The sequence below is a fragment of the Rhinolophus hipposideros genome (assembly GCF_964194185.1).
Source record: "Rhinolophus hipposideros genome assembly, chromosome: 2".
NCBI lineage: Eukaryota > Metazoa > Chordata > Mammalia > Chiroptera > Rhinolophidae > Rhinolophus > Rhinolophus hipposideros.
The window spans coordinates 28,753,990-28,770,325 of record NC_138048.1 but is presented as its reverse complement, the minus strand read 5'-3'; the positions used below and the strand labels follow the sequence as shown (position 1 = coordinate 28,770,325).

At 36.0% G+C, this 16,336-nt stretch overlaps 1 protein-coding gene across 2 annotated transcripts in view; it reads right to left on the bottom strand.

Moving 5' to 3' along the window:
• Window positions 1-1,747: 1,747 nt before the first annotated feature.
• Window positions 1,748-16,336, bottom strand: part of LOC308487417 (olfactory receptor 5AC1-like) — a gene marked incomplete at both ends in the record, with an annotated part of 66,037 nt that continues 51,448 nt past the window's right edge. Inside the window, one exon of one of the 2 annotated variants that reach the window (XM_081025606.1) lies at window positions 1,748-2,599. In XM_081025606.1, the coding sequence (XP_080881732.1) occupies window positions 1,748-2,599 (852 nt within the window). Of the gene's footprint in view, window positions 2,669-16,336 lie in introns of those variants that run through there. The other variant, XM_081025607.1, reaches the window with a different exon arrangement.

Here is a 16,336-nt window from a genome sequence, read left to right as displayed (position 1 = left end):
TTCAGTACACCAGATAGGAAGTCAGGTGATACTGTACTTTCCTTTGTTAGTAAGCCAGTCTCTCTGTCTGGAAGCTTGTAGGTCTTCTTATTACCTCTGGAGTCTTAGACTATTTGCCAGAAGCATATTCTACTTGTAGTTAGTAAACTCTAAGTGATATCCATTATTTCTAGGAAATGGCTTGAGGAGCTGCAGTTTAGACTGAGTGAACCTGACTTGCCCATTCTAGAATCACCAGCTTAGAAGGTGTAAATGCTCTATAGAGCCCTTCCAGTAGTACATTCTCTCCTAAATTAAAAGATAAATACTAGAACTTTTGAAATTTTCTGAGGAGTTTTAATATTGTATGACTTTACAGATCTTGTGTTTTGAAATATCATCCTTCTTTACCATCTAAACTGTTTTGCTCCACCTGGTTGAAGACAGGACAGGAGACCTAACAGAAGCATGGATGGATTAGGCATTTGGAGCTCTATTAGTATCAAAGATACTTCTGTTAATCTCTCCTATTATATAACAATGACAATTTTCTCCTAGGACTGATTTGATTTGAAGAAATTTTTAATTCAGTTGGCTTTAGTGTGTAGACTGCAGTGCTGTGCTTCAATCCTCAGCCTTGAATACCTGTTATGTCCACACATCAGGTTTTCTGTATGTGTGATTCTTCCTCTTAACTCTTCCTTACTGCTCAGCAATACAAGGCCATCACCTGGGGATTTTGCTGCAGACATGGGTAGCCAAAGATATTACAACTTTAAATGAATCACACACTTACCACTTTAGAGTTCTTCTAAATTTGGGGGACGTCCAACAAAGAAAGTTACTACACATTCCTTACAAAGCAGTCAATGAAAGAAAAATAAATATTGCATTGAAGGTTTTTATAGTCATTTCAGAAATGAGAATCATTCCATAGTGGCACCCAAAGTAACATATGTTTCATCATGTAATTGCAGAAGTAAATTATTTTTACTTAAATAATAATCAATATGTAAGAAATTATAAGACGAGTGATAGCTAAACAATTTCTCAGTTTCTGTATTATTAAACATGTAAAGATAAATGCAGTAGACTTCAAATATTTGAGGGGATATATGCTGAAATCTTCCAAAATCTGGAAATTCTTGAATACTAGTATTGCCTGTATTTTCCTTGATAAAAACATGCACTATGTGTTTTCATATATTTGAGTCATACTTCTATTCACTATTCCACTTTTATTTTATCCCAACTTCCGTTATTCTTAATAAAATCTACCAATCTCTTACATTCTATGCTTTTTAAAAAATTTCTTTACTACAAAGAAAGTTTTCTCTTCTTTCTCCAAGAAGTCACTTCACCTGAGTCTCAGAACAGTTGAGAAGCAATGAGAAATTTGATACGCAAGCTCTGGACAATTGTGTTAGCTCAGTCACACTAGCCTCAAACAGAGAAACATACCAATGTCTGCAACAGTAAAATTCCAAACTACTCTAATTTAGAGTGAATTTACAAAGAGTTAAAAATTGCAAATTCGAAATGCTTAGTTTTAAAAGGGATATTCTATTTTTCATAAAGAATTCTGTTTTATATGATATGGAGATTTTCCATTAAAACAAAAATCCATTAAAGCTGACTTTCATCACACAGCAACTGCCATAGACACAGGCCGTCTGTTAAAATTATAAAATTATGATTTGCATAACTCCAGATGCCTTGTGTTGTGAAGTTTGAAAAGAACAAGTTTGAAATTTGCTTTAAAAACTGTTTATTTATTTATTATTCTCCTCAAGGCACCGATAACCTCTTTGTTTCTCAGACTGTAAATAAAAGGATTTAGCAGGGGAATTACGATTGTATAAAATAAAGAATACATTTTGTCATAATCTTCAGTGGGGCCAGACCCAGGACGCACATACATGAAGAAGAGAGTGCCATAGAACAAGGAGACAGAGAGCAGGTGGGCACTGCACGTGGAGAAGGCTTTGCTCCTTCCCTTTTCAGACTTCTTTTTCAGGATGGCAAAGAGAACATGGGTGTAAGAGACCATGATGGCCATAAAAGTGAAAGCTTGTATAAAGACTGAAAATATAAAAATCAGGAGCATATTAACTCCAGGGTCAGTACAGGAAATCTTAAACAGTTGTAAAATTTCACAGTAGAAATAATGTATTACATTGGACTTGCAGAAAGTTAATCTAAATAACAAAGCAATGTGCATCATGGGATGAAGAAACCCAATAATATATGAAACACTTAATAATTGAATGCAGAAGATATTGGACATCACCACTGGATAAAGCAAGGGGTTACATATGGCTACATAGCGATCATAGGCCATCACTACCAAGAGGAAACATTCTGTGTTTGCACTGGAAGCAAAAATATAAAATTGGGTGATGCACTCAGCTAGGGATATCATGTGATTCTTTGATAAAAAATTAATTAGCATCTTAGGAGTCACAGAGGAAGAAGAACAAGCATCTGCAAAGGCTAAACTCCCAAGGAATATGTACATAGGGATGTGAAGTTGGGGGTCCCTCCAGATGAGCAAAATCAGTCCCAGATTGCCCAGCATGGTGGTGAGGTAGATGACCAAAAACAGCAGGAACAGGGGGACCTGCAGCCCTGGACGATCTGTAAGTCCTGTGAGAAAAAACTCGGTCACCTGTGTTTTGTTTGCCTCCATTATATTCACTCAGGCTGATCACTGCAATGAAAGAATAAGTGAAGAACACAGTTATAAATGACCATGAAAATAACATCATTTTAAATATGCAAAAAAATAATGCATATTCCTTGTTTATGTATCCCCTTTAATCAGAACATTTACCTTTACCCTTAAGTAAGAATTCTTTACAAACAATAAGAATCTGGGATGCTGGTCCTAAAAATTAGGGGGAAATATGTAAAATGTAAATATTTTTAATTTGGAAAAATTGATTGCAATTTAATAATTATCTTCTAATTTTAAAATCCTTAAAAATAGAAATAAAACTAAGATTTTTAAATATACAAAAGATTAGTTATCAAAACTAATAACAGATTCTAAATAATAAAGCATGTCTCTTCAAGCTAAGAACAGATTGTAATGTTCACTCTATTATTATACAGGATTATCTTAGAAACTGTAATACTTCTAAGATACTAAATAAAATAATATAATAATGATATAAAATATAAAAATTATAGGACATAAATTTATATTTTTTTGGTGATATTATATTGCTTTAGTAAACAAATAACATGACTTTAATAAGTACCAAGTGGAGGATGAATATAAAAATAATCACTGGATTGTTTTCTATGAAAACAACAACCAACAAAAAAGAGAGATAAAAGAAAAATGTATCCATTATATTAGCCAAACACTTTAAAATATATTGAGATAATTTTTTAAATATGTAAGACCTATGTGAAGAAAATTACAAAAACTAACCAAAGGGCATTATATAATTTCTGAAGAAATAGACAGCCAAAATATATTCTTAGGTAAGAAGATTTAGTATTATAAATATGTCAGTAGGATTGAAATTAATTTCAATTAGAATCCTAATCACTTTTTAGTATAATAGCATCAGCATAAAATCCATACAAAACAAAATTATTTTGAAGAGACAAGGAAAATATGAACAGTAAGAAGTCCAGTGTGTAGCAGCAAGTGTTAAAACAAAGCTATTCAACAGAACATAATATGGCATGGAAACAGAAGAATATAATAGTGAAACCAAATAAAGATTCCAAAGATAGATTCAAATATGTGTTGGAATTTAATATATCACATGGGTGATTTTTCATTTGAGAAAAATGATAATTTATTGAATAAATATTATAGCTATATTTGTCTATCTGGGAAAAAAGTAAGAATGGTTCCCCTTCCTATGCCTGTTTTAGAAAAGCTGCCTGATCAAGGACTTAAAAAGTAAAAAAAGAAAAAGCACTTAAAAGATTTTAAGAATGGGCGGCTGGCTGGCTCAGTTGGTTAGGGCGCCAGCTCTGAACAACAGGGTTGCTGGTTCGATTCCGACATGGGCCAGTAAGCTGCGCCCTCCACAATTAAATTGAAGGACAACAACTTGGAGCTGATGGGCTCTGGAGAAACACACTGTTGCCTAATATTACCTAATAAAATTAAAAAAAAAAGATTCTAAGAAAATTTATGAAATAAATATAATTTATTTCCCATCTTCACTGAAACTAAAACAAGAAAAAATTAGCTTTAAAATTTTATCTTTTGAAGTACTATAAGGAACCCTGGAAACACATCACAAGCAGCAAGAAGACTGACTGATATGTCTCTGCTGAAAATTGGCCTTGTAGACACTGAGGACAATCATTGTTTTCATAGTAGAGGTTTTGTCCTCAATTATCTTACCTAGCCTTCTTGCCAACTCCAAACACATAATTGATATTTCTAATTTTCATAATTAGGTGAAGGGCTATTAGGCCTTTGGGATCTTACACACATACACACCTCACCATACACTTTAAGGAACCTCAGGAAGTTATTATTGATGACTTAAGCTCATCTTCTCATGATTCCACAAATAAATTAAAATTTTCTCCAGTTGAAATTACCTCAAACTTTTGAGTCGTTATCATTATATTTTCCATTTGTCTCATTCTTCTATTACTCCAAGTTTACTACTAAAAGGAAATCTTATTATCTATGTCTCCTCAACAGTAAAATATCTAGTATTTATGACAGGCATCAAGAATTTTCTGTACTGAAGAGAAACAGAAAATCTCATAGGATTGCCAAAATTTTCATTTCTTACCTGAACATTTCATTATCAAATAGGCAAATTAAAAACCTACAAATAATAAGAACGGGGCAGGTCTTGATGTCCTTACTGAGTTCCTGTTAGTCTGGGAGATTGAGAAAAATAGTTGATTTTTGAAGTAAGCTGTTGAGGTTTCAAAGGAAAAAAGAAAAGGGAAAAACTATAAATTTCCCTCTACCATACTCCCCTCTAGGGCTAGAGTCATCTTTATAAATTGCCAACCCGATGAGGCTACCACTGCTGTCATATCCACAGCTCCTTCTCCTCTTAAAACCCTTATATAAAGAAAAGTGGAAAGTGCAGAATGAAGCAGTGTTTACTTATGCAAAGTTTTTCCTTGGAAACCGCAATGTCAGGGACATATTTATTTGTACTCTTTCAAATCTGTTCATAAAAACATGAGAACATTAGAATTCCCTCAATGGAAGTTACCAATGGATTCCCTGTAGGATGAAGGCAAAGTTGTTCTACTGGGCATTGTGAGCTAATCATCAAATCACCCCAGACACGCCCAAGTGTAACAATTAGAACCACACTTTGTATCATTAGGGTTCACTGTGAGGGCACCTTGAAACTGATTTTGTGCAGTTTTTAGTACGTATTCATTTCCTTTATCTTATTACTCTTGATGTTGCCACATTCCAACTACCTAATATTTTCTTCAGACATCTCAAAGATTCATCAAATTCAACATGTCCAAATCCAAACGGAGCCTTTTCAAACCGTATCACTAAACCTGGACCTCAGCCTGTCTTCCTGTTCTCTGTTAATGGCATATTCCATTTTAAAGAAACAAACCTGAGAATCACCTTGATGCTGAATTCCTCCCATCACAAATCTTTGTCAAAACCGTGATCAAATCTACAGTTTGTATCTCTTTAATGTCTGTTTACACCATCCATTTTGTTCCAAATTCAAGAAAACTCCATCTCCTGCCTGGAATACTGACATAACCTTTTAATAATCTATCTGTATCTTCTAATATTTTCTCGTACCATTCTCGACATTTGGGCCAAGGTCATCTTTATAAAAAGCCAAACTGCTGAGATTCACTCTTCTAATGCCCACAGTCACAACTCCACTTAAAACCCTAAATAACTCCCATTGGCTCTTAAAAGAAAGATCGAAATCCTTAAGCCTATATATCCTTCATTTCATCCTAAAACATATCCAATAATCCCCTATCCAAAGTTTCTGCTCAATGAAGTTAGTAGATTTTTCAAGAACATGATTCTGCTATTTCTTTGGCAATAAAATGAATCTAAGAGTTGAAGTTAAAAATCAGAATTTCATTTGTTATTTCTGTATGCGATGTTGCTAAGAAAAAAATTCAGAGTTCATTCCTTTGTTTTTCTAATGTTATAAGAATGAAAAGCATTCTCCTTGAAAAGTGGCCAAGTTACCTGTATCTCTCCAGGCCCATTAGGTTTCTGCCTGACATGCTGCCCCTGTGAGAAGAGGAACACACGTGCTTTGTGAGTGAAGCTGGTTGAGCTCATGCACCCAGGTAAAAGCCCTGAAATTGCCAACTGTTCGTACTATGTTTTCTTCAGTAACATAAGCAGGCCATAGAAATTTCCAAGTCGGAAAATGACAAACAAGAATTATGAGCTTGTCCTTTTCACTGACTTGGGTATAGTAGAACATACAACAAAATCTGATCTAGGTATAAGATACTAAAATTCCAAATTTCTGACAAATATGAGAATTTGTGGCTCAGCTCTTTTCAGTTGTAGAGGTTTCCTCTGAAAGATATTTGTGGTGTAGTAAATGAGTAAGATTCACTCGGTGAAAAAGGAAAATATGCTGTCTATGAGTAGTTATATGGTTTGTGCAAATTTAATGCCAAAGGCTTTGTGGTTTCTTGCCAGAGCAATAACTTTAAAGGTTGCATTATATTTTACTCTTGGGCATTGAGGCTTTCCTATCCAGCGCCACTGGAAGCTTTCTTCTCCCCACCCCGCCTCCAGTCTGGCCCACTCCTTCTTCTCCTTCTTCTCCTACTCCTTCTTCTCCTTCTTCTCCTACTCCTTCTTCTCCTTCTTCTCCTTCTCCTGCTTCTCCTTCTTCTCCTTCTTCTCCTTCTTCGCCTTCTTCTTCCTCCTCCTCCTCCTCCTCCTCCTCCTCCTCCTCCTCCTCCTCCTCCTCCTCTTTCTCCTCTTCTTCCTCTTCTTCTGTTTACTGGGGTGACAATAGTAGAGTTACATAGGTTTAAGGTGTACAATTTTGTAATACATCATCTATACATCACCACCCAGAGTCAGTTCTCCTTCCATCACCATATATCTGATCCCATTTACCCTCATCTACCACCCCTCTCCCCCCTTACCCTCTGGTAACCACTAAACTATTGTCTGTGTCTATGAGTTTTTGTTGCTTTCAGTTTTATATCCCACATATCAGTGAAATCACATGGTTCTCAACTTTTTCTGTCTCACTTATTTCGCTCAGCATAATAATCTCAAGATCCATCGATGTTGTCGCAAATGGCACTCTTTCAACTTTTTCATTTCTTAAGATTTTTTTAAAGATTTTTTTTTTATTGGGGAAGGGGAACAGGACTTTATTGGGGAACAGCATGTACTTCCAGGATTTTTTCCAAGTCTAGTTGTTGTCCTTTCAATTGTAGTTGTGGAGGACACAGCTCAGCTCCAGGTCCAGTTGCCAATGCTAGTTGCAGGGGGCGGGGCCCACCATCCCTTGCGGGAGTCGAGGAATTGAACTGGCAACCTTGTGGTTGAGAGCCCACTGGCCCATGTGGGAATCAAACCAGCAGCCTTCAGAGTTAGGAGCATGGAGCTCTAACTGCCTGAGCCACCGGGCCGGCATTATTTCATCTTTTCTTATGGCAGAGTAGTAAACTATTGTGGCCTCCTTCTAATACTCTCTTACTCGACCGGTACTCAGTGACTTCATTCCAATTTCTGACTTTTGCTTCAGTTGACTTGTTTCACCATTTCTCATAATACAAATCCTGAGCCTAATGACTGCAATGGACTCTTGAACTCTGATAGTTAATGGTGTCTCTTCTTCCCAGGTGGTAGCTTGTTGAATATAGAGATATTAAAATGAGCATTGAAGTGATAAAGAGCTGCCTCTGCTAATTCTGCCTGCTGTAACAATAACACTCCTCACTTGTAAACAATGAAGATGTTTGCCTAGTCGGGTATCCAAACTTTTTTCAACGTTTTTCACCAAGGGCCATAAGCGGTAAAATACACAAACAGCCGGGACACTCACTCGAGGTGAAGCACGTATTGCCTCACCTGGTTAATTTAAGTAAACTAAATATATTTTTGGAATTTGCTGCGGGCCAATAAAAAATGGATTGTGGGCCGCAGTTGACCCGAGGGCCGAAGTTTGGACACCCCTGGCCTAGAGGATCCTAACTCCTTTACAAGTGTACTCTCCATTGGGCCTGGAATTCTGAGGATTTTTTGCTTATTGGGATCTGTGAGCATTTACAAAGATCATGGAAGTAGAAAAGTAAAAAGGGGAAGAAAATATTCTTTTCTTCTCCTTGATTTATCTTCTCCTTGATAAATATATAAACATATATATATAATATAATATTTATATATTTATATATAAATATATATATAGCCAAAAAATATATACACACTTTAAGAAAGGAAAAAACTGTATTAAAATTGTAATACTCAATATATACGGATAACAAAAGATGAATAGAAGTCACGTTTGACTTCTGCAATTACAAGAGGTGCTCAAAGCGGTTACTATCAGCATAATTTTAATACATTTTTTTCCTTTCTTAAAATGTGTATACATACATTTTTTTGACACCCTCTGTGTGCCTCTCTCTCTCTCTCTCTCTCTCTCTCCATATGTGTGTGTGTATATATATGCACACATATATATGTATATATACATGTATGTATATATATGTGTGTGTATATACGTGTGTATATATATATATATATATATATATATATATATACACACACATATATATGGTATATTACTCGTATATTACTGAGAGTAGAGAGGTAGAAATTTGTAGGACAGATTTTCCCATGTAAGAAGTAGCCTTATTCCCAAGTATACTACGGAAAGAAATCATCTTCCTGAATGTCTCACTAGTGTTCAGTATTCAGACGTTTTAATGCTTTTCTCCAAATCTTGGATCAGTGAGAAAGTAACACAGCAGTAACCGAAAGATTTGTATTTCTCTCCCTATAGCTAGAATGCTAATTAATTACTATTTAACATAGTGACATAAATTAAAATATTCTCCAGTGTCTCTGTTCAGCTTCTATGATTTTGTCTTAATCCAATTAACTGTTCCAATGAAATCAGACAGCCTGTCTTCTATCAATGGGGCAGTTTTGTTGTTTGTTGTAATGGTGGCATTCAGTGAAGCAAGGTTTTATTGGTTTGGGGGTGGTGTGTGGTGGCAGGAGATTTATTTTTAATTTCTCACTTAATTTGTCTTTTTCCTATATTTTATAATATGGCTAATGAACCATAGCTCAATCAATTTAATTCATTGATTATGTTGTCTAATATTTGTCTAATAATAATAGTCACTTCTGTTTTTAAAACACATGAACTTAATATTATTTAATCACAAAAAGTTTTGTATGTGAAATGCTTGCAAAGCAATTTGATCAAGAATAATATAGTTGAAAATTGTTTGGTTTTATGGGAGGTTTTAAAAAGACTTACATAAGCCTCTTTCTTTACATGTACTTCAAACCATTCCCAAAAAGGGCTATTATTGGAGTAACAGCTCTCATGCATTGACTCATGCAATGATTACCACCGAAATGATGATATAGTAGTAAATACAACCAAAACATTCTTCCATTCTTCTCTATAGATGAAAAAAAATCATACATTCTGACAAATTAGTTGAGTTTTTCTAAGACTTAATCATCACTTACAGTTATCAACCATATTTTTATAACATAGTCATGTAAAGTTTGCACCTTTTCCAGTTGTTCAGTAAAAACTTTATTGCGTATTATGAATGTGCAAGACATCCTATTAGGTGTTGTGATTTACATTAATAGATATTGAAAAATACTAAGGATATTTTATTGAAGAAACATGTATCCCTTTATCATTTTATTAGTGCATCTAAAATTGTTTTGTTTGCTGTACAAAAAAAGATTTTGCAGCTAACTGCAATAATATACAGCAAAGAATACATTTTTCCCTGTTCTTCATCTGGGCCACATTCAAGAATCACACAGCTGAGAATACAGCATGATAATAGAACAAAATAATAGTGAGCAGTTAGGTACAGCTGTGAAGATGTTAGTTCTGCCTGTTTTATATATTTTTTCAATATGGGAAAGAAGGCATGAGTGTAAGAGACAGTTATTTATAAGAGTGAAGTTTGAGTAAAGACTGAGAACATAAAAAGAATCAATGTATGGATTCATTTGTTAAAATTTACTGTTAATGTTGATAGATATGTTGTTGCCATTTTAGTATTCATATTTTTTACATTTTTCCCTTATTCTTCTTAAAGAAGTCACTCTAATAATATTCCTTATAATACTGTTTTGATGGTGATGAATTCCTTCAGCTTTTTCTTGTCTGGGAGGCTCTTTATCTATCCTTCAATTCTAAATGATACCTTTGCTGGATAGAGTAATCTTGGTTGTAGGCGTTGCTTTTCATCACTTTGAATATTTCATGCCAATCCCATCTGGCCTGCAAAGTTTCTGTTGAGAAATCAGCTAGAAGTCTTATGGAAGCTCCTTTGTAGGTAACTGTTTTTCCCCCAGCAGCTTTTAAGATTCTCTGTTTGTCTTTATGCTTGGATATTTTAATTATGACGTGCCTTGGTGTGGTCCTCTTTGGGTTCATTTTGTTTGGGGCTCTGCACTTCCTGGGCTTGTACGTCTATTTCTTTTGCCAGGTTAGGGAAGTTTTCCATCATTATTTCTTCAAATAGGTTTTTAATTCCTTGTTCTCTCTCTTCTCCTTCTGGTACCCCTGTGATGTGAGTGTTGGTACACCCGATGTTGTCCCAGAGGCCCCTTAAACTATTCTCTTTTTTTTTTTTCTTTTAGCTGTTCTGATTTGGTGTCTTGTGCTGCCTTATCTTCCAAATTGCTGATTTGAACCTCTGCTTCATCTAATCTACTGTTGATTCCTTCTAGTGCATTCTTCATTTTAGTTATTGTATTTTTCATTTCTGACTGGTTCTTTTTTTATGGTTTCTATGTCTATTTTTATGTTTCCTGTCTCTTTGTTGATGTTCTTACTGATATCACTGAGCATTCTTATAACCAGTATTTTGAACTCTGTTTCTGGTAGATTGCTTGCCTACATTTTGTTCAGTTCTTTTTCTGGAGTTTTCTCCTGTTATTTTATTTGGGATTTTTTTTTTGTTTCCTCTTTTGGCTGCCTCTCTCTTTGTTTCTATGTATTAGGTACATGCTATGTCTTGCATTCTTGGCTAGGAGGCCTTATCTTGTAGATGTCCTGTGGCACTCCATAGCGCAGTCTCCCTGGTTACTTCAGCTGGTGCTCCAGGTGTGTCCCTTGTGTTCTGTGTGCCTTCTTGTTTTAGTGGAGACTTGATTACTGTTTGCACCTCAGTGCTTGGGATTAACCCTCAGGTTGACTGGCTGTGAGGATTGTCCATGACCATAGAGCATAGGAGCTGCCCTGTGGGGACTCACCCCACAGAACAGGGATTCAACTCAGCAGGCTCTGGTGCTTGCTGAGACCACCCTTTGTGCGTTCTACTTATGGGGCTACTTGGGTGGTGCTCTGTTGTGGTCTGAAGCTGGCCACTGGGTGAGTTGGTTTGGGGGCTTCTTGGGAGGGGCTCTAATGCATACCAAGGTCAGCCCCTACCTGTGACCAGCCAGTGACTACCTGGTAGGAGCTACAGAGCAATCATTGTTTGGTCACTGCCTGTGCTAAACCTTGAAGAGCTTAGGAGAGGCCTCACTGCTTACTGATGTCAGTTGTCACCAGTGCCAGGCCTGGGACTGCTCAGAAAAAGGCATAGGGAACCGTGTGACCTGCTGCTGTCTGCCTCTAAGACTCAGCAGATAAAAGAGCCTGGGGTGGTATGTAAGTTGAGTAAGGTGGGATCTCAGGGAGTCTACTGGGGTGGAGTGAGTGTTATTCACCAGGTTAATGCAAATTCAGGTTCATTCTGCAAAAGGCTCAAAGAGCCATGAAACCAGCTGCAGCCTAACTAGGGCCTGGGACCCCTGATAGCTGTCCAAGTAAGTCTGCAGCACCAGCCAACACTGTCTGTCCATGAGCTGCTGAAAATCCTCTAGCAGTGCAAGAGTTAGGTGGAGTCGGGTCCCAATGAGTCACCAGGTTGGAGCCAGCAGATTTCACCAGGCCAATGAAAATTCAGATTTAGCCATTGAGGGGAGGGCTCAATACAAGAAAGTTGGCATCTGCCCACTGGCTACATGGGAGGAGAGTTCAACATAGATACGATGACAACTGTCCCTCCAGCCCTTGTCATGAAGCCACTCAACTCAGTCTCTCTCTATATGTCTCTGGCACTTACCAAGCAGCTGTCTCTCCAGGGAAGCCCAAGATGAGTGCCTGGGAGTGAGTCTGTTTGCAGGCCCTTTAATAGGAACACCTGGGTTTCCCATAGGCTTCCATCTAGCCTAGATGGAAGGAATCCCTGCTGATTTTCACAGCCAGATGTTGTGAGGGCTCCTATTTCCAGCTTTGGTAATTTGGGCTGGGGTACCCAGTGTGGGGTTGGGGCCCTTCACTTTTCCAGGGGGGCCTCTGCAGCCAAAATAACTCTCCCACACATGTGAGTGTGGAACTAGATCTTTTCACATCTCCAGCCCTCTTACCAGTCTTAAGGTGGCTTCTTCTGTAATTCTTTAGTTACAGGAGTTCTGTTCAGCTAGTCTTCAGATCATTCTCCAGGTTGATTATTCTATAATTTAGTTGTAATTTTATTGTGATTATGGGAGGAGGCAAGCACAGTATTTCCCTACTCTGCCATCTTGACTGGAACCTCCTCAAGATACCTCAATTTTTTTAAACTTCTTCAGTTTTCATAATTTTTATCCCTTTTATTTCAGAAACATTTCTGACAATAATGTAAGTTTTTATCATTTTGTCATGGTGTGGTAGAGCATTGCAGAACCCTATTAACATACAGGTCTAACTCAGTGAACCAAATGACTACTTGAATCCCTCCATCTTGTCTCTCTACCTCTTCACTACATGACTTCCGTGTATGCTGTGCTCATTTGGATCAATGATATTAAAAATATTTATTTGTTAAGACTGAGAGAGTCTGGAAATTCAGGGACTTGTAGGCTGAAAGAAAAAAGCTATTCAACCTCAACTGAAAGAAGCCCTCTGAGCAATGAAGGCCCAAAAAAACTCAGTCTTGAGATGAGGATCAATTCAAAACCGCTGTTGTCACCTCATTGTTAAAACCTTTGACTGGATTAAAGTGCCTCAGAGTAAAGGTTTAACTAAAGGTGTGATAACTAGAAAATCCTTTCTACTGGAAGAAATGTGTCAGTCAATAGAGACTAAAAGCATGAGTCTTACATCTAAAGGTACTGGACGATTAGTGTGAGAGAAAGAAGTTGTTGTTGGGATGACAATGCAAAAAATTGTAGAAAATTTTAAGGATTATGATGAGAAAAGAATTGTGGGTGTGGCTACATGGATCTGAGAGGAATCAACTAGATCAGGATCAGCAAACTTTTTTCTATAAAGGGACATATAGTAAATATTTTAGGTCTTACAGGTCATGTTGTCTCTGTTGCAACTACTTGATTCTACTGTTGTAGTCAAATCATCCATAGATGACAATGTGAATCAATGAATGAATGTCTCTGTGTTCCAATAAAACTTTATTTACAAATATACATATGTGTGTGCATATATATATATATATATATATATATATATATACACATACATACACACTTGTTGAAGAGAATGGGCCAGAAAGTCCTACAGTCTCAATTTCTCTTGTAAAAACATAATATAAACAGAGCCACTTTAAAAATAGAGTCAGAGCTTCCATCCCAGAGGAACTGCCTTGCAAGTCTTATGCCGCAAATCTTTGGAATGTAAAAATAGGAAAAAATCACCTTTAGACTGGACCTAAAGCAACACTGAGTCTCAAAGAACTGTTTGTAGAAAAAACAAGAAAACAGATATTATGATTACCAGACTGAAAATTAAAAGCATTGTTTAAAATTAGTGTCACTATGTTAGCTTATCTGCACCAATAGAAACGGCTTCCTTCTATTGATGTAATTGTTCCCCTTCCTTTTCTCAGAAATACTTCTTGCCTTTGTCCTCTAATTGGAACACTATTTGGGTTTTTGCTAAAATCAGTACTTCCTGAATAGCTATTCTTTTTTATTTTTTTAATCTTAAATAAATGCTTGTTGCCTCTCACTTTAAAAAGGCCGTTTATTTTTTGGTTAAGAGTCTTAGTTTTCTTCATAATGGGTAAATTGTATTTGTATAGTGAACTATTCTTACCAATGTACTTCCAAATATTCTGTATTAAATAGTTATTCAAAGAATGAGACAAATGTGATTTCTTAGGTGTACAATTCAACAGTGTTAGTATATTTATATAGTTGTGCAACCATCACCACAATCTAATTGTAGAACATTTTCATCATCCCGAAAAGAAACTTTATACCTGTTAAGGTCAAGCCCCATTTGTCTTTCCCTCAGTCATGGGCAACCACTGATCTACTTTGTGTCTAGATCGGCCTATTCTGGACATTTCATATAAATGGTATCATATTATATGTGATTTTACTGACTTCTTGCATTTAGCATAATGTTTAAAGTTTCATTTATATTGTAGCATGTAACACCCTTTATTCCTTTATATTGCTGAATAATATTTCATTGCATGACTATACCACATTTTGTTTATCCGTTTATCAGTTGATGGACACAGGTTGTTTACCCTTTTTGGCTCTTATGAATGAGTAATGCTACTGTAAACAGTCACGTACACGATTGTTCGTTTGCACAGGTTTTAATTTACTTTGATGTTATGGTAAATAGAATTGTTTTTCTTAATTTTATGGTTTGATTGATAATTGCTATTGCATAGAAATATAATTGACTTGTGTGTTAATCTTTTATCCTGCAACAGTGCTGAATTCATTTATAAGTCCTATTTGTTCTTTAGCAGATTCCTTAGGATTTCCTATAAAAGATCATGTCATCTGCAAATAGAGTTTTACTTCTTTTCAATCTGGATTAATTTTATTTCTTCAGTTTGCCTAATTCTAAAATTATAAGGTATATTTTTTAGTTTTCTTTTCTTGTGATGTCTTTGCTTTTGTGATCAGAATAACACTTGTTGTCATAGTCAGTTCAGGTTGCTATACAGAATACCATAAACTGGTAACTTACAAACAACAGAAATTTAGTTCTTACATTTCTGAAGCCCAAGGTCAGGGAGGCAGCATGGTGGAATTCTGGTGAGAACCCTCCTCTGGGATGCAGCCTGCTGGTTTATAGTTATATCCTCACATGCTGAAGAGCAGAGAGGGGAAGCAAACTCTCTGGTAACTGTTAGAAGGATACCAATCCCATTCATGAGGACTACCCTCATGACCTTCCAGATGCTCCACCTCCAAATAGCATCACCTTGGGGATTAGATTTCAACATATGAAATTTGAGGAGCAAAATATTCATTTTATAACATTGGCCCTATAAAATGAGTTGGGAAATGTTTCCTCCTCCTCTATTTTTGAAAGAGTTTGTGAAGAATTGGTATTTTTCTTTAACTGTATGGTAGAATTCACCAATGAAGTCATCTGAGCCTGGACATTTCTTTGTGGAAAGTTGTAAAGTTACCAATTCATTCTCATTTAGGTCTATTCAGATTTTTTTGGGGGGGGGTAGTTTTGGCAGTTTTTTGCTCCCTAGAAATTTATCCATTTCCTCTAAATTATCTAATTTATTACTATAATGTTAATATTATTCCCATGTAATTCTTTTATTTCTGTATGATCAATAATGATGTCTCTTTCTTGAGTCCTGATTTTAGTCACTTAAGTTTTTTATTCTTGATCAGTCTAGCTAAAGGAATATTAACATTTTTTCAAAGAAACAACTTTTGGTTTTGCTATTTTTTTCTATTGCTTTCTATTCTCTGTTTTATTAATGCTTGCTCTTCTTTCCGTTATTTCTCTCTTTATGCTTGCTTTGGATTCAACTTGTCTTTCTTTTCCTGGTTTCTTAAGGTGGAAGTTGAGGCTGTTTATTTCTGATATTTTTTTCCCTTTGATAATGTTCCCTTTAAGTACTAATTTAGCTACATTCTATAGTTTTGATGTGTGTGTTTTTTCTGGTTTATCTAAAACTATTTTCTAATTTACCCTTTGTCTTGAAGCCTATTTTATCTGACATTAGTATAGCCATTCCAGCTTTCTTGCTGTTGCTGTTTGCATGGGATAAATTTTTCCGTTTAAAGGAAAAATCTTTCAATCTAAAGTGTATCTCCCATAGACAGCATGTGGTAGTATCATTAAATGATGATGATGATGATAGCAATGTATGAAAATCTTTGCCCTTTGATTGGATTGTTTAATCCATA